Source organism: Equus quagga, chromosome 13 (genome assembly GCF_021613505.1).
Source record: "Equus quagga isolate Etosha38 chromosome 13, UCLA_HA_Equagga_1.0, whole genome shotgun sequence".
NCBI classification, from domain to species: Eukaryota; Metazoa; Chordata; class Mammalia; order Perissodactyla; family Equidae; genus Equus; species Equus quagga.
Genome location: NC_060279.1, coordinates 78,048,472 through 78,066,046, shown reverse-complemented (window position 1 = coordinate 78,066,046; position 17,575 = coordinate 78,048,472). Strand labels below are relative to the sequence as shown.

General features: G+C 48.2%; 1 protein-coding gene across 2 annotated transcripts in view; it reads left to right on the top strand.

Annotated features, from left to right (window-relative positions):
- FBXO31 (F-box protein 31) overlaps positions 1-17,575 on the top strand; it is a 44,472-nt gene that overhangs the window by 2,445 nt on the left and 24,452 nt on the right. Inside the window, exons 2-3 of one of the 2 annotated variants that reach the window (XM_046680890.1) lie at positions 9,807-9,878; positions 14,030-14,116. In XM_046680890.1, the coding sequence (XP_046536846.1) occupies positions 9,807-9,878; positions 14,030-14,116 (159 nt within the window). The remainder of the gene's footprint in view (positions 1-9,806; positions 9,879-14,029; positions 14,117-17,575) is intronic. The other variant, XM_046680891.1, reaches the window with a different exon arrangement.

Genomic DNA, 17,575 nt, shown 5'->3' with positions numbered 1-17,575 from the left:
CAAGGCAGCTCGTTCACCCAGGTGGCCTGACATGCAAGGAGAATTTTCGTTTTGAGAAATTGGAAAAATGAAAGACAAAAATGATAAAATGGGCATATTCCTAGACACCCCCAGTAAATAACTATTGAGTCTTTTGTCATATTTGCTTTTGATTCTTTCTACCTTTTTTTTAAGAAAACATCTCAGCTAATACTCGAGTCCCTTCTGCTTACCACTTCTGCAAGGAGCAGCCACTGTTGCAGGTTGTTTCCTGGTGTGTACACACACCTGTGCTCATCCCCAATACATAACGCTGTCTTGTGGTGGCTCAGCCTTTTGACCCATATCATACTGTAAGTATTGTGCATCTGCGTTTCTCCCGTCAGCTTGTGTTTTTAAGTTCTGTCCACGTTAATATAGTTAAGTTTGGTTCTGTCTTTTTAAATGCTGTGTGGTGGGTCATAACTTGAGGCCACGCTTTGTTCCTTTGCTTATTTGTATTGTTTTCATTATATGCAATGTGACAGTGAACAAGCTCATATATGTTCCCTTGGACACAGATAAGTTTGACGATTTGTCTAAGGACTCTATGCAGAGGTGGTGTTGCCGGGCCCTGGGCTGTGAGCGCTGCAGTTTTACTAGATACTATCCAGTTATTTCCACAGTGATTTCACCTGTTGACACATCTGTCACCAGGCATGAATGGGCAGGTCACAGAAGGTGAAATGCAAATGCTCAGTATGCATCATCACAGTGTCCCCGCCATTGTGGTCCAGGTCCTGTAGGTTATCTCATTCAATCCAACGTCCCCTGTATCCTCTCTAATTGCAACGATCCGTCTTTAGGAATCTGCCAGTCTGGATGAGAAACAGCATCTCATTTTAGTTTGCATATGCTTGAAAACTAGTGAGGATGCATATGTGAAAAATAGTCATTGGCAATTTGCATTTCTTGTATTTGCTTCTCCTTAATCTTTGCCCTTTTTTCCCCTATTGTTATTTTTTTCTTATTGATTTGTGGGTTTTATTTACTGTGGATACATTTCTGTTTACTATGTTACAAAACATTTTCTTATAGTCTATAGTCATTTGCTTTTTAACTTCGTTTGTAGTGACTTTTGCGACAGTTACAACGTTATCAAAGTTACGAATTTTTAACTTTGGGTTTAAGTAATCATTGTCATCCCAAGGTTATGAAGATGGTCGCAGCTAGGTCTTCAGTTTCACTAGTTCGTTCTAGTACCTTTAATTTCCAGCTCATCTAGGTGAAAAATTGGATGGTTGGCGATTCCACATGGCATTCCTGGGTGTCTCATGGAGTTAGTCTAATTGTGATTGGAATATACATAAGAATAATCTTGTCTGAGACAAGTCTGATCTTATTTCTCTGAGCCCCAAAACTTCATCTTTCCTGAACTAGACATTTGGTTATGCTGGGTGTTAATAAGGCCAGAGACAAGTCCAGGTGGGTGAAAATCCAAGTGCTTGTGGCCTTGGTGAGCAGGAGGTGGCATCTCATGCTGCCCGGGGAGGTGGGTCGTCCTGGCTCATCAACTTTCCTGGAAGGGAAGCTCCAGGTCGGCCCTTTCAGGGCTGTAAGGATGGCTCCATCTCTTAGTGTCTTGGAGGGTGAGTGAGACTAATTAGTGGATTTGCCTTTTTCCTACTCAATGCTTACGTGTTTGCTGTCTGTATTTTGATAATTGGATTTCCTAGAACAGAAAACAAGCCAGAAAAATGGGAATGGGAAAGAAGTACCGCACACCCGTGTTTTATTGCTTCCCAGACTTTGGGGCCATGATTGACTTTCAGGCCGAGGATGAGGCCTGCACGTTTGAGGGCTCTTGCTAAAAGGATAGGGTGGTTGTGGGGCAGGAGGAGGTACGCTGGAAACTTAAAATGAGGTAGCTATTTATAATGTTCGATGAGCAGCTCACCGTTTCCAGTGTCCTGGCAATAATCAATTAGCAATAATAAGTCAGTTGTTTTCATGGAACTTCGGCCTTTCTAGCCCCCGCATGTTGGAGCTGGTGGATTAGACATTTTCTAGTGGTGTTTCTCCAGGCGGGAGAAAGTAAGTTGCTACTGAGAAGCCAAATCTGTGCTCCTGCTTTGGGGACAGGCATATGACAAATAGGTGATATCTCCCCTCCTCCTGGAAACCCAGCGAGACCCAGCCGGGCTGCAGGGCAGGCGCAGGGAGGGTGCGGGCAGACGCTGTTTTTGATGCATCATTCCTTTGGCTACGGGCCTCCTGCAGTTGCTCGCATGTGGGGCTATAAATAAGTCATCATTTCTCAGAGCACCGAGGGTAGAAGCCAAGTACGGTATTTTGCCTTTGACTCTGACAAGGCTTTTCTTGGTTAACACTTCACCGTTTAGCTGGTGAATTTTGAAATGCTAGCCAATTTTAACCTATTCATTTATGCAGGACTTTATCAAATCTGCCTAAGGCTAATGAATTTAGAAAATTCAGACCATAGTTCCAAACCAAATATTCAAATAATAACAAAGGATACATTTAGGACACGGGAAGTACTCCTACGTGTGTTTTTTCCCTTCCACACCAAACTCGAAATATTGAGACACGAGGATTTCATATTCAGCTCAGTACCTGCCTGGGTCAGGTTTTGAATTGATAATATATAATTTGCTCACTTCTTCTCTTGATGGTAAGTGTTTTAATGACACATGGCATTATATTTGTATAATATTTCGATGAGTTATAAGTCTGAAGTGGGTTTAAATTCCATCATAATTAGAAACATCCCTTTCCTATAATGTATGATCTTTATGACAGAAATGGGAAATTAAAAACCAATATTTAATTTTGTTTTTGCATGCAGAAGAAAAGGCTGTTTCTGTCCTATTTGATATGAAGTATGAGAAACGTGGCCTTTATTAAATATGGCTGAAATTGGGAGGGCCATCTCGGGAAGAGGTGAATGGGCCAGCTGCTGGTTTTAAAGTTGGCTTCAGGGATCTTTTATGATTCCTGTTAAGCAGTTGCTTGTTGAACCCGCTGATTGGGGTGGCAGGGTGGGTAGCTTGGCAGTTGGATAAACAAACCGTCCGGGTAACAGGAACAAGCGTCTCGGCCGCGAGAAGAGGCAGCGTGTCCTCCCCCTGCACATCCAGCGGGATCTCACAACTGTGGGGAAAGCTTCATCCTTCGCTGCCGCTTCGCTGAGTGGCAGGACTGCAGTGCTCTATGTCTTTGCAAGTTGAATCTCCTATGTTGCTTTATGGGGAAAACTAGTCTTTTCAGGCAGCCAAGTAAAGAGAATAAAGGACAGTGGTGCATCTGAGGGGGCATTTTTAAGAGTTCTTTTTTTTAACCTTAAAAAAGCAAGCTAGAAAGGGAATCTGGTGCCCAGAAAGCCTTGAGTAAAGATTTCCTCTTGGCCGCATTTAATTGGACAGACTCTGGTGCCTTGCCAGAAAGAACTGACTGGTTGTCAGAGGCGTAGGCACTGGCATTTTGACGGTTTCACTGTGTCTATAGAGTGATTACGGAATGCCTTTGAGGACCTGGGTTGTCTTTCTGGCTGGAAAGGGCATGCAGGTACAAGGGCATCTTCAGGATTTTGGAGAGGAACCAGTGTCCTCTCAAAAACCAAGGCCCTTTCAGGAGATGCCCAGGGTTCGGAACTCGTGAGTCAGCATCCTTTGCCAGCGATGCCATCACTGTCCACCCAGTGGTGAGAGAGAGACGACAGTAAAGCCAGACTCGCCAGACCTGCTGGGGGAGTATTGGTGGAGGAATAGGGAAGTGTCTGAAATGTTAGAAAAGGCCCAGGCTGAGATGATTGCAGAGTCAGACTCACGGGCTTATCTCCTGGCCTCACCAGTGGGTGGTGAGACAGAGCGGGTGTGTGTGCACTTAGGCACAACGGTGTCTGGAGATGACAGGTGGGCCTTAGTGGGACTGGGTTTCCCCTGGCCAGTGGGTGCCTGTTGTGGGAGCCAGACAGGGGTCAGTGTCCTCTAACTGGAAGAGTGAGGCTTCTCAAGGTTCCCGTTGGCACTGAGACTGTTTATCTTTGCGGGGACCGAACAGGTTGGGAATAAGTCACGTTGATTATGTAGGCACTTTCAGCTGCCCTTGGGAACTATTTGTTTAGCTTCTCGAATATTCTAGGTGTTTAATAGGAGCCACCTATGGGTTCTGTCCAGCTTTTGGTTTTTACATTCTTCCCGTCCTAAGATGAGCTGGCTGCAGAGTGTTTTTCCAGATCTGCTACATTATTAAAAAAAAGAAAAGGCATTTCGTGCAGTTACAGTAATAGCTAAGGGAAGCAGCGCGCTGGAGGGCGCACAGTGGTTTGGAACCAGCGCTCTCTTGTTGAAGGGGTGTTCTTGGCTGTTCGCTCAGAGCAGCCGTGTCAGGAAGGGGGGCGCTGGTCGCCTCACTCCTCCCTCCCGCCTCGCGGAGCCTCCCTCTCCCGCCAGCTCCTGCCCTCCTGCTGTTGACTTCTTTTTTAGCCATGGAAGTAAAAGTTTTAACCGTATTTTATTAAGGGTTATAATTATCCCCGAATTTAGTGCAAACAAAAGTGCAGTTTTCCCAGTCCATGCCGCGTCTCCGTTTTATTTAGAAAACCGTAGTCGTGAGTTTACAGCAGGTAGGAGACAAGCCGGCAGCGCTCCTCCAGGCCGCACTCCACCCTCCGCCCCGGCGCCCTCCTGCCTGCCAGCTGCCAAGTCGGTCACAGCATCCTTGCCTCCCGCCTCTGCCTCACCTGGCAGTGCAGTGGCCTTCTCGCTGGATTCCCCACCGACGTTTCCAGGTGTGTCTCCACTGGCTCCACCCTCAGGTCAATAGTCCACTCTGGAAGCCCTGTCCGTGTGGCTTTTCTACTTCAGTCTCTTTGGTGCTTCTGTGTTGCCTGTGGACTCCTGCCTTTGGCATTCGAGGCCCTCCGGGACTGGGAGAGAACCTCCCTTTCCAGACTTCCCTTGTGTGCCCACTGACTTGCTTCAGATAGTGCCCTAGGGCTGTGCCTTTCCAGGGTGGTGGAGTCCCCTCACAAGTGGCATTTACTGGGAGAGTGAGGCTAGGTCCCCTCTCACTACAGTCTCCCAGTACCATTGCAGTGCACAGAGGAATGATGCAAGGAGCTGCCCCGTGGCCGAGTGGTTAAGTTCGCGCTCTCTGCTTCGGCAGCCCAGGGTTTCACCGGTTTGGATCCTGGGTGTGGACGTGGCACTGCTCATCAGGCCACGCTGAGGTGGCGTCCCACATAGCACAACCAGAGGCACTCACAACTAGAATGTGCAACTACGTACTGGGGGGCTTTGGGGAGAAGAAGAAGGAAAAAAAAGATTGGCAACAGATGTTAGGGCCAATCTTTAGAAAAAAAGAATAATGACTTGAACTTTCTTTGTCACCTTCTGTTCCAGCACAATGTGTGCAGATCGCAGTACCGGCTGGCACGGGTGCCATCTCCGTTAATCTCCATCTTCTCTTCCAGGGAAGGAACCTCAAGAAGCAGACATGTGTCCGTTGAGTTCTTCTGTAGGGAGAGAATGGAAAAAAGAGAGAGCAACCAAACTCTTCTAAGCCCGCATTCCCAGCCACAGAGAAGGACTGGATTTCATGCACACTGAGATGTGCTGTGGGCACAGGGGTTGTTGGTAAACCCCATCACACGGTACCAACCTCACTGGGCAGGAAACGAGTGCTGAGAGGCTGGCAGCCCCTGGCAGTTAGGTCAGAAGAGGATGCAGCTTCCGTGTTGACTTGACTCAGGCCAAGTTGCTGAGCTGTTTTTGCCTCCTGGCAAATCATTTCTTAAATAGCTTTTTGGAAATTTTCTGATTGGAATATTTGAAATGGCAGTTTAATTTTTTTATTGTGGAAACATATACATAAAATAGAATTTACCGTTTTAGCCTTGTTTAAGCGTACAGTCCTGCAGCACTCGGCACATTCACACTGTTGTGCAGCCGTCACCACCATCCGTCGCCAGTGCTCTTCCCCAGCTGAAAGTCTGTCTCCATTAAACACTCACTCACTCACTCTCCGCTTTCCCTTCCTCAGCCCTTGGCCCCCACTGTCCTCATTCTGAATCTGATTCCTCCCGGTTCCTCATATAAATAGAATCCTACAGTGTTTGTCCTTTTGTGACTGGCTTATCTCACTCCGCATAATGTCCTCAGGGTTCTTCCATGCTGCAGCAGGTGTCGGCATTCCCTTCCTTTTTAAGGGTGAATTATGTTCCATCGTGTGTACAGACCACATTTGCTTTATCCATCCGTCAGTGGACACTTGGGTTGCTTCCACCTTTAGGCCATTGTGAGTAATGCTGCTTTGACCACAGATGTACAAGTGTCTGTTTGAGTCCCTGCTTTCACTCCTTTGGGTATATACCCTTAAATAGAATAACAGCTGGATCATGTGGTGATTCTATGTTTAGTTTGTTGAAAGACTGCCATGCTGTTTTCCATAGTATGCCCACTTAAATTATAAATTTCCTCAAGTTCAGCTCACCCATTTTTCTTCCCCTTCCCAACTTTTTTTATTGTGTTACCATCTTTGGAGCAGACACTTTCAAAAAGAATTCTATAAGCTACCTTGTATAATAGACGAGCGAGGGAACTTTTGTGTGTGTGTGAGGAAGATTGGCCCTGAGCTAACATCTGTGCCAGTCTTCCTCTATTTTATGTGGGATACCGCCACAGCGTGGCTTGACAAGCAGTGCTAGGTCTGCAGCTGAGATCCGAACCTGCGAACCCCCGGCCACCAAAGCTGAGTGTGTGAACCCAACCACCACGCCACCAGGCTGGCCTCAAGGAAACGTTTTTGTGGTGACAGCCTGCAACACTACACCCCATACTTAAAAAGCAGCTCTAGGCAGCATGGATTGGCGTGCGAACTTTTCATCTTCTGGGAAAGGATGTGTGCCGAAGGATGGAGTTAACACTTGTTAGCTTTTCTGGAGGGAAGGATATGAGGTGCTGGCAAGTACGCTGGCCTTAAAGGAATTTTAGGGGCCGTTTCCCTGATGACTTGTGGCAAGATTTAGAGAACAAGCAGGGATGTGGCATTGCTCTTAGCCACTATTTTAAAAAAAGGCCTTTTCCATCGTGTGGAAATTACCGAATGTTTCTTACAGGAACAGTTGGGTCAGAATGACATTATTCTACTTTGGTGAATTTATTATGATTTTTGGGAACATTAAGAAAAACCCAGAAAGGACTGCTATATTCATTAGCACTACAGCATGGCCTTGTTTTTCTTTTGATTGTTAATGGCATTTTGTGGATGCCGTATCTGGCCGTCGAGTTCATCTTCGTGTGATGTCAGCAATACCCTTTCTTGACACAGAGATTTATGATGATCTGGTCATCCTGGCTAAAAATCTTAGAATCATTCAGACGTCAAGTGATTAGTGAGAGGCAATGCATTATTTTATCTGCTTGGAGTATGCATTGGACTCAAAGACAAAAATCATAAACCTAGTCACCAGCCTTCAGCAATCTGAGCACAAAGAAATGCCTAAGGAACAATATTGATGCCTTGCAAAGGCCTTGCTTGACTTCTGGCGCCATCAGCAACAACAGCACAAACGGCTATGTGCTCAGGTCTCAGCCCTGTATCTGACTGTTGACACCAAGAGTCAGACTCTTGCCTGCAGCCCTAACACATGTTACAACAGGGCGCAGTTTTTGAAGGAGAAGACCCCTGGCAATCACCCCGCTGTGTTTGCGAGGCCAGCTTAGCCTTGTCTGTTACCACATGCCCTGGTAGCATGCTGGCGTGCAGGAAAGGAGCTGTCCTTGCAAAACCACACAGAAAACAAACTGAAGCACCAATCTTGTTATTCGGTCACAACTTCGAAGTGCATCATTTGTACAAGGGAAGGAAAGAGTGTGTATGAGGAGCCAGACAGTAGTGACAGCTGACTGTCACTCAAAGGAGGAGCCACTTGGTCATCATGGGCATCACAGGACCGACAGGAAATGGTGAAGATAGTTTAATGCAGAGCAGAGCTCTGCAATGGGAGCCGGGTAGACCAGTTCTTCCCATTTGCTTGGCCCACCTTGAGGGTGTGGCTGTATTCACCTGGTCTGTGGGGTCTGCAAGCGTTTTCACAAAATGTGGTTCCTCACATTGCTGGTAACTCACGTTACATGCTGTGTTATCTTCACAGGTTCTTATAACTTGCATAATTCTCTAGGACGGAGTCCACATTCTTCTTGGCAGGAGGAGGAAACAGGTGTTTTTGCCTGGTAATGAGCAAGGCCATGGTGTGAGGTCTTTAGGAGTCTTTCCCTTCACGTCTGTTGTCAACAGTGGAGGGGGGAAGGCAGGGGCCTGGGCCAGCCCCATCAGAGAGAGGTTTGCCGAGGAGTAACCGCCTCACCCCAGGTGGCTGCTTCACCGTGTGTGCATCCTGAGCTTGCTATACTGTTGAAATCCTCCCAGCTATAGAAGCGTTTGGGTTAATATCATCCATTCTGTTGAAAAGACCAGACCTCAGGGAGGGTATAGGCACAACCAAAAGTGATGTGATGAGGTGGACAGTGCTTTGCAGCTACTGCCCAGACTGCATCAATCCACGTTCCAGAGGGACTGCTGAGTTACCAACCTCACCCAGCCTCCGTTTCCCTCCCTGCGATGGGGGCGTAGCACTGGCCTTAGAGGTGGTTGTCAGGATGTCGGGAGGCAGTCTTGGGAAGCCCCAGCTGAATGCCTGCACCCAGTATGGCACAGTGAGTGAGAGTCATGGTGGTCTTTACCGTGGGATCCTAGGGCCCCCCACTCCCCTTCTCATCAAACGCTTGCTGAGCACATGCTATGGGCTGGGGCTGTGCTCACCTCTACGAGGTGTTCCCATCCGGGTTTCAGTTCTGGGTCCCCATCACAAGCATGTGCTCCTCTGTGTCTGTCTTCTCATGGTTAAGTGGAGATGGCAGTAGCTGCTCTCTCATGGGCTGCTGGTGGGGTTGAATGCATTGGTGCCCACAGGAGCTTGGCATGGTGCCCAGCACATGCAAAGGTTGGTACGAGGCAGGTGTTGTCATTATTAGCTCTTGGCCAACAGGCAGTTCTGTATTAGTGTGGATTAGTTCAGTTATGGTGCTTTCCTTTCAAAGCCTTGATGAGACATGAACAAAAAAGGAACTGAAGTTTAGGTTGGGAAGTGCTGGGGGAGTGATTTTGAAAAGTGGGGCCATGGTGGAGCAGGAGTATGTAGGCAGGAGGAAGTGGGAGAGCGCTGTCCGCCAGGGGAGGCTGGGAGGATGGAGAGGTTGGGAGGGTGTCAGGGATCCCCTTCACTGGCTGCTGGTCTAGGGCAGCCCCATGCAAAAGGGCCAGAGAGTGTCCAGCTCCTCCTTCCACTGTCTTCCCTTGGTCTTCGATTTTAGGGCCTGTGACTTCATTTAATAGAATCAGTAGCATGGTGAGCGACACTGGGGGTAAAGGGGGTCTTTGTGGAACCCTGACACCAATGACAATCTCATTTCTATGGAAACATGCATTGTTTCCAGACCACTGGGTTTGTACCACACGGTATTCATACGCTGGGGATTGTCTAATTTTGGGTTCGTGCAATTAGGCTTTTAGAGGTTATCAGAATAGACAATGCAGATTGTTATTTCGTTGAGAGTGACGTTGTCTAAAAATAGAATAATGGCTTCATTGGTGAATGAGGGTGTTGACTGGATGTGGAGAAGTCCTGTGTAATCTCCACAAGGAAAGACAGACTCACTTGGGAGACAAGGCCAAGGCTCAGGCATGCACCACCCCCTTCCGTCTGTCTATTTCTATTCTTTTGTGATTTCTTGACTGTAATTCCCAGCAAATGTTTCTCGTTACAGAGTATGGCGTTTGTGAAAACTTGCGGAAGCTGGAGATCACGGGTGTGTCTTGTCGAGACGTATATGCGAAGCGTAAGTTAATCTTTTATCATCCATCATTAACTTTGTTCCAAAAGCAGACACAGAGGGAGTACCAACAATAGATAATCAATTAATTTGACCCCCAGTCCACAGTTCTGTCAACTTAAAAAGCAAATTTGCCTGTTACTTCATCTCAAAATGAGTTTATTGGGAATAGCCAAAAGAATTGTAACCCACAACTAAGAATATACAACTATGTACCGGGGGGCTTTGGGGAGAAAAAGGAAAAAATAAAATCTTTAAAAAAAAAAAAAGAATTGTAACTGGGATATGCATGCTACAGCAAACGATAGGCAAATCTAGAGAACAAAGGAGGGAGCTGCTTTTATAGAGAAAAGGAGGAGTGGGGAGGGGCTGTTCTAAATGAAAGACCATTGGAGGACAGTAACAGTTCAGGGTGGCAACAGCTTCTCATTGGCTGGGCCATGGCGTTTCTCACTGGCTGAGCTGTGGCATTTCTCATTGGCTGAGCCAGGTCATTTCTCATTTTCTGGGCCGTCACGTTTCTCATTGGCTGAGCTGCGGCATTTCTCATTGGCTGAGCTGCGGCGTTTCTCATTGGCTGAGCTGCGGCATTTCTCATTTCCTGAGCCGGGTCATTTCTCATTGGCTGGGTCATGGTGTCTCTCATTGGCTGAGCTGCGGCATTTCTCATTGGCTGAGCTGTTGCTGGGTGGAGTGAAGTCTTCCCTCAGTAGTTAAAGTAGTTGTGCTTCCTGTGGAAGGTGCAGGGTCCACCTCTTCCTGTTTGGTGTCATTGAGGATGTGTGATGGGGCATGAGAGCTCCCCCTATATGCCGTCCTGACTCCAGTTTAGTTCAGGTTTCTTTTATTAATTTCCACACTTCCATTCTCAGACATCCTCTTGAAGTCATTATGGATATTTTAAAGACAGCACTGGTAGTAATAGCCCTAAATGAGTGGGCGGGCTTTCTTCTCTCCTTTTCTGGGTGTGTCATTACCCTTATTTTTCTGCCCATCACGGGACAAAGGTGTCTTATTAGGCATCAGGGACCTTGAGCTCTGAGAAAGGTGGCTGCGCTGGAAACAGCTCTGGTGTACTTCTGTAGGTGTCCCTTTCTCTGGAATCTGGGCTGACAGCCGATGGTAACTGGGAAATGAAGCCGTGACGGCTCTCCTTGGCTCCTCCCGCTGCCGGCGCTCCGCCTGCAGGCCCCACCAGCCTCGAGCCGTCTGCTCAGTCTTCCCTTCAGTTTCCTATGGCTTGTTGAGCCCCCAGCCCACCCCCTGCCCTGGTTCTTGTTCTCTGCTCCTTTGCTTTCAAGAATCGCCAGCGACACTCCCTGAGTGCTCAGAGTGCCCCCAGCCCCATACATTCCCCGCTGGTCTTTCCTTATTGCCTATCTGCATGAGGCTGTGAAGGCTGCTGGTAATACTGATGTCGCCCGGGAGAGGTGGACAGCACCGTCCCGCAGGCAGCGCCCACTTCTTCACTCCGCAGTGGTGGTGTGGCATGTGTCATTAGCACCTGGGGCTGGGGATTGAAGAACAGAGTAAGAAAGACAATGGTGAGCCAGTTCTGTTTGGCCTAAAGTTGACCTGTTGGCCTCTCTAAGAAGGACATTAGGTGTCCATCTTACAACCATCTTGGTAGATTTGGGTTTTCACATTCTTTTAAACTTTCTACCCAGTTCTCCATTGAAAACTTAGACCAGGTGGTGCCCCTTACTAAACACCTCACCCAGGAACGGAGAGGCTGAGCTTCTCCGTGGGAACATCTGTGGTTTGGGACTGAGAAGTAAGCAGTGGGGCTGCACTGTGGGTCAGGCTGCCGAGTGTGCACTGAAGTGCTAGAAGCTTCCTTCTGGGGTCTCAGGCTTGCTAGTTGGTGTCACTTTCTGTATTCCCTCTTTTCAGTGGATTTGTTACTCTCAGAGTCCCCTCTGAGCTGCCCCTCCTTCCCGTGGCCACATGCTCCCTGCACCAGTAGAGAGTGGAGTTTCCGCCAAGGAGCCGGCTCTGCAGGGAGACGTGGGGCCGTGTTTAGTCCCTGGATCCATGCTGCTTTCATTGTCTCCTCTTTCCTCCTCCCATCAGTGACTTCTCTTCACACTACGATCCCCTGGCGATTTGGGATTGTTGGATTGGTTAGTGTTTCTGGGTTAGAATTTGCTCATACTTGGGGAGATCTCCTGTCCAAAGGCCCTGAGTTCTTCATGGACCTTCTTCTGGGGACCCAGGCCACCCTCAGCATGCACAGTTCTTGGTGGCTCGGCCATGCCCTCTGAGGCTGTTGCCCCCCTCGCACCTGCTGCTGGCAGCCCTTGGAGAGGGTGCTGTCAGGATCTCTGCTCTGCCACGTCCCAGCCCCGATTCTGCCACCTCTTGGCACCCCCCGTTCTCCCCACTCTCCTGTGGGCCTCAGGCTGCATCCTCACCCTTAGCCACCATTCCCCACCCGGCTGTTGCCTCCTGCGGCCCTGTCCTCCTGGGCTTTGGACCCCAGTGCAGGCTGATCTGCTCAAGGCCTCCCATCTTCTCCGTCCCTGTGCATGTTCAGACTTGGGTTTCTTCTCTTGCCTTTGCTCCATGTTCCACCGCCCATGAAGATGTGTCTCTCCAGGGGAAGTGGGTGTAGGAGTCAGTCTCCATTCTGTCTTCTCATCTCCATGGCAAGAACAGTGCCACTTTGAATTCAGCAAAGCCTAGAGTTCCAGAGGCAGAAACCTGGCAGTTCTCCACTTCTCCCCATCCTCTATTCCGTGGGTGCCCACACGGCCCTTGCTCCACCCTTGGGTCCTCTGTTGTTCGCCTAGGGCTCAGTGTCGTAAATCCAGCCACAGCATAGAATTGGAGGAACTATCCTTGCTGTCTGCATTGGTGTAAGAGTCAGAGCCGAAGTCTCGCTACCATGATCCCCACGTACATACACAGAAAAGAAAGCTTCCCTGGCTTTTTCAGATGGCCAGCTGGTTTCTATGAGTATCTAATACGGCAAGTTCTTATCTTCTAATTGCCTTTTGAGTTTGTTAGGCCATTTGATGACATCATCTCAAAGCACCAGGAAGACAGATTTCTCTTTAAGAGTGGTAAACACTCAAAATAGCATCCTGGAGGGAGGCAGATGCTCATGCTGCCAGGTGTCAGGGGACCCATGACACCCAGAGGAGAGCACACATGGGAAATTAAGGCCCCTACAGAGCTCATCTCAGCTGTGGGCACAGGGAGTTGCCCAGGCCCTGTGGGTGGCTGTCCATGGAGGGGACATCTGGGCACAGGTGGGTAGTGACTGCTGGGGAGCAGGAGATGGTGTGACCAGGGGTAAATTGGGGGTGGCCGAGGGGGAGGGGACAAGGGCCATGGCGAGAACACATGTCTATCTAGGGCATGTGGACAAGCAAAGGAGGACATCTGGGGATTACTTTTGACGTCTCATTCTTGGCTCCTTGAAAATGGTTGCAAAATCCAGAGAATAATTCATATTATCCATTATTTAGTATCCCAAAGTGTTTAATCTGCCCCAGCCAAAGTGAGTTTCAGTTTTCATTTTCCCATTGCAGGATCTCTGTTTTTGTGAATTTGCTTTGAAGGCCTTATCCAGGCAGAAATTACTTAGCTTTTGGAATGGCTGGCAGAAGAAAATCACCCTTAGTTCCTGGCCTAGGTGGTAGAGCCAGCCAGTCTTGATTCCGAAGCGAAGCCGTCTGAGTTAGGAGGCTGGCAGATACCGTCCTTAATTAAAACAAACAGACACACTCAGCGAGGACAAATGAAGACCGCGTGTGCACCGAGCAAGCTGGATATCTTAGCTGGGGCACAGGGGTCCCCACATGGTCACCCCAAATACCCGTGAGCTGCGACCTCCGCTCTCCCTCCTCCATGAGCTCCCTTGATCCGTGGCAGTCAGGGGAGGAGAGTGAGCATGGCGAGGGTCCTGAGCTTGCTGCCATCATGCATTTCTGATGCGACTCCATTGATTAAGAGGGAGATACGTCACAACATTTTCTTTCCAGCCAGGCCTGTCCTCTTTGGCAAGTGCTTGCCTCCCAAGGTTCTGCGGGTTGAGCGTGTAAGGGAACTCTATGCTATCCGTGAGGGAGAGGTGGTTGAGTCGTGAACACTGTTCACACAGCCGTGAAGGCGAAACCATCCTTAGCCCTTTCCCTGCTGTGTCTGTTCAGGTATAAACCCGCGCGTCAAGTCGGGACGGTTCATGAAAATTCTGCCCGATTACGAGCACATGGAGTACAGAGATGTGTACACCTGCCGTACGTACCTCCCGCTGGCTTTTGCTTGAGCAGGCGAGCACGGCCCAGGGCTGCATGGAGAGGGGCCTCCGACTCACGGCACGAGGACTGCTTTGGTCCCCAGAGCGAGCTCACCTCCTTGGCTTTGGCTGTGTCTTCACCTTGCCGAGTGTTCTCTGCGGCTGGGCCGCAACCAGGATCACACCTGAGTGGCGGCCCCGTGGCAGCTGCACGTATGGGCCGGGTTTCCGCAGCAGCTTTGGGTTTTTGGGTGGTACCAATCAAGATCCCTGTGTTGATGCACAGTTTAACATTTATCGTTTATTGAGGCCGAGAAGAGAGACAGAGTGGAAGCCTTAAAACTTTTCTATTCCAAAATGAAATGTACTCGTTTCCTTCTAGGCTCCATTAGTCAGTCACGCTTGAGCAGCATGTGTGAACTTAAAAAAGTTCCATGCACATGTAACCACACTAGACGAAAGTATGTAGAGACAGTTGTTATTTAGAACCTGACTCGTCTCCTGCTCGGCATTGCTTGAGCTCTGGAAATTTTCCTAAGCCATATTCCATAGGTGATTAATGCTATCTCTGCTTTTTATTAGGGTGAGCTGAGATGGAGAGAATAAATTTTGGTTGATATTAAAGATATTAAAAATAGGTTCTTGAACTAAAAGGTGTTTTTGAAATTTCTCACAGCACAGGGACACCCTCCTGCTCGTCACCTCAGCCCCTCTGGGTGCTCTACGTGTCAGCATTGCCTGTGTGGGGCAGACCCACTTCTGAATCTTATAAGTGCACAATTTCTAGCCAAACCTACTCGGAGCAGAAGGAATAGTCATTTATGGAATTTCTCCTAACCCCCCTCGGACTCTGGACACGTAGCTACAGTGTGCTCGCTGGTTCCCATTGACTTAGGGGACTGTCCTGGAGTCAGTGTGGAGGGACCTGGGCCTGGGTAGCATGCTTTGGGGTGGTGTCTGAGCACTGTGCATGGCTACTAACAACACCCACCTTGTTTGTGTAATCAGCCCAGAGGGGAGCTGCTTGAGTGAAGAGCAGCGGTGAGGGGGGCTTGTCAGGAGTGAGTGTGAGCAATCATGAGGGGCTGGGGGGCTTTGGTTGGACAACAAGGGAGTCGGACGGGCCAAGTTTGAAGTCATTAATTCTGTTCTTTTCCAAACCCTCTTGGAAGTAGCCTCTCTAGAACATTTTGTCATGGTCTGACCCAGCCTCCCTACTTAGCAGTCAGTGAGCCAAGTGCCTTCTCCAGCCCCCGGGAGGGAGCGTTGATGTAGCAAGTATTGCTGAGAACAAGTGATCAATGGTGATGGCGCTGCTGACGGGAACCTACCTGGCGTGGGCTTTTAGATACAAATGGACAAGCACTTAGAGATTCATTACATCACACATCTGTTGCAGGATTCTCCCCGAACAACAGTCTGTCTGGAACTTATCGCAGAGCTGGAATGGAGTTCTGACCTGCCTCTGGGAGGTGTGGTGGCCGGGACCAAGAAGTGCCTGAGTTGTGTTGGAGTGTGTTCTAAGGGGTGGCCAGAAGCTTTCTGTAGCTTATAAGGACAAGTCACGAGTCTAGACTTTCCAACACGTTTCCAAGAACTTTTTTAGCCATGCGCTAGACTTTAGAGTTTTTAGCCATGTACTTTTTTTCTAGACTAGACTTTAGACGTTTTCAGGCCTGTACTGTGATGTCCCCCAGTTGCTTGTAACTGACAGCTTTATAACAGACTTGGTGTCATTGGAGACTGCTGTCCCCTCTAAGGTTTGAGTGCAGTTATAAAAATACAGTAGTTATTGTAGAAAACTTGGAAAATCCTGAAAATATAATGAAACCAACCAGCTGTAAGCACTGGCTGGTTGCCCTTCTCTGTGGACATGTTTAAAGTGTGACCGGTCTGTTAGCTCCATGGTCTCCCAGAACATCGGGAAAAAAGTTCACATGCATGAAAAAAGAAAACCGGTTTCACTCCCAATTTGGAACCTCTGTATTTCCAGGTGTTCAGTATTCCAGTGCTCCTCGTGGGTTCTAACAGAGGGCAGCTCCGAAGTTGTTCTCTGACGTTGGCCAAACCTTCCAGAGAAGTCTGCTGTGAGGAACTGGGGACCTGGCACTGTTTCTGTCTCCATCATCTACTTGCGCTGTTCCTGGAGCTGTTGAGACCTCGTGTCCCCTGGTCTCTAGAAGTCCTCTGGGCTGTTCTCTTGGACCAGAGAGGATGAACATCTTAGGTGCAAGACACTGTCTCGGAGAGAGGGAAGCCAGCATCATCTGTAGCTGTGGATTCGAACTGTTAGGAGCTCTGTGGCCTCAGATTTGCTATTATTGTTTATTTTTCTCTTGACCGTGTGTTGTTGCCTGATATTCTTGCTGATTTGTGTCTGTAAGGTGTTGGGAGTGTCATGGGGGATGTATTGTCCTCACGACATATCTGACATGTCCGTGTGTGCAAATTGATGGTGACAATCAAAGCACATTTTGAACTTAAAAAATTTCACTCTTCATGTAACCATAGGGCTCTGGGTTTTGAGATTCAAATCTAGAATTCTGGCAGTGCTCCAGATTGCTCTAGTAAATACAAGGAATTTGGTGCAACTTTGCCCACCCCCCGTGAAGAAATGGACAGGCCACTCTAATCCCCTGGCACAAATGACACAGGGCATTTAGCTGTACAGGATAGTCTGATGGGAAGGCCCCTCCAAAGTCCAGTCTGCCAAGTGGAGTCAAAAACACATCTGCTGGGGTCGGGGGGCGGGTTGGTTACTGAGGAAGGAAGGAGAGAGTTGGGAAGTATAACAATGGGAAGGTGCTCCTAGAAAGGGCAGTGGGGATGCCAAAGGGAAGTACATCTGAGAGACCCTCTGTTGATTAACTGGCTGAATTCTTATGTGTCTATGGGATGTTTTTCCCGATTTTGTTTTGAATATTGATTTTGTATCCTGCAACTTTACTGAATTCATTTATTAGTTCTAACAGTTTTTTGGTAAAGTCTTTAGGGTTTTCTGTATATAGTATCATGTCATCTGCAAATAGTGACAGTTTTGCCTCCTCTTTTCCAATTTGGATGCCTTTTATTTCTTTTTCTTGCCCAATTACTCTGGCTAGGACTTCTAGTACTATGTTCAATAAATGTGGCGAAAATGAGCATCCTTGTCTTGTTCCTGATCTCAGTGGAAAAGCTTTCAGCTTTTTTTCATCATACCATTGAGTATGATATTAGCTGTGGGCTTGGCCTGTACGGCCTTTAATATGTTGAGGTATGTTCCCTCTATACTGACTTTGTTGAGAGTTTTTATCATGTGTGGATGTTGAATTTTGTCACTTGCTTTTTCTGCATCTATTGAGATGATCATATGATTTTTGTCCTTCATTTTGTTAATATGATTAATTTGTGGGTATTGAACCATCCTTGCATTCCTCGAATAAATCCCACTTGATCATGGAGTGCAATCCTTTTAATGTAT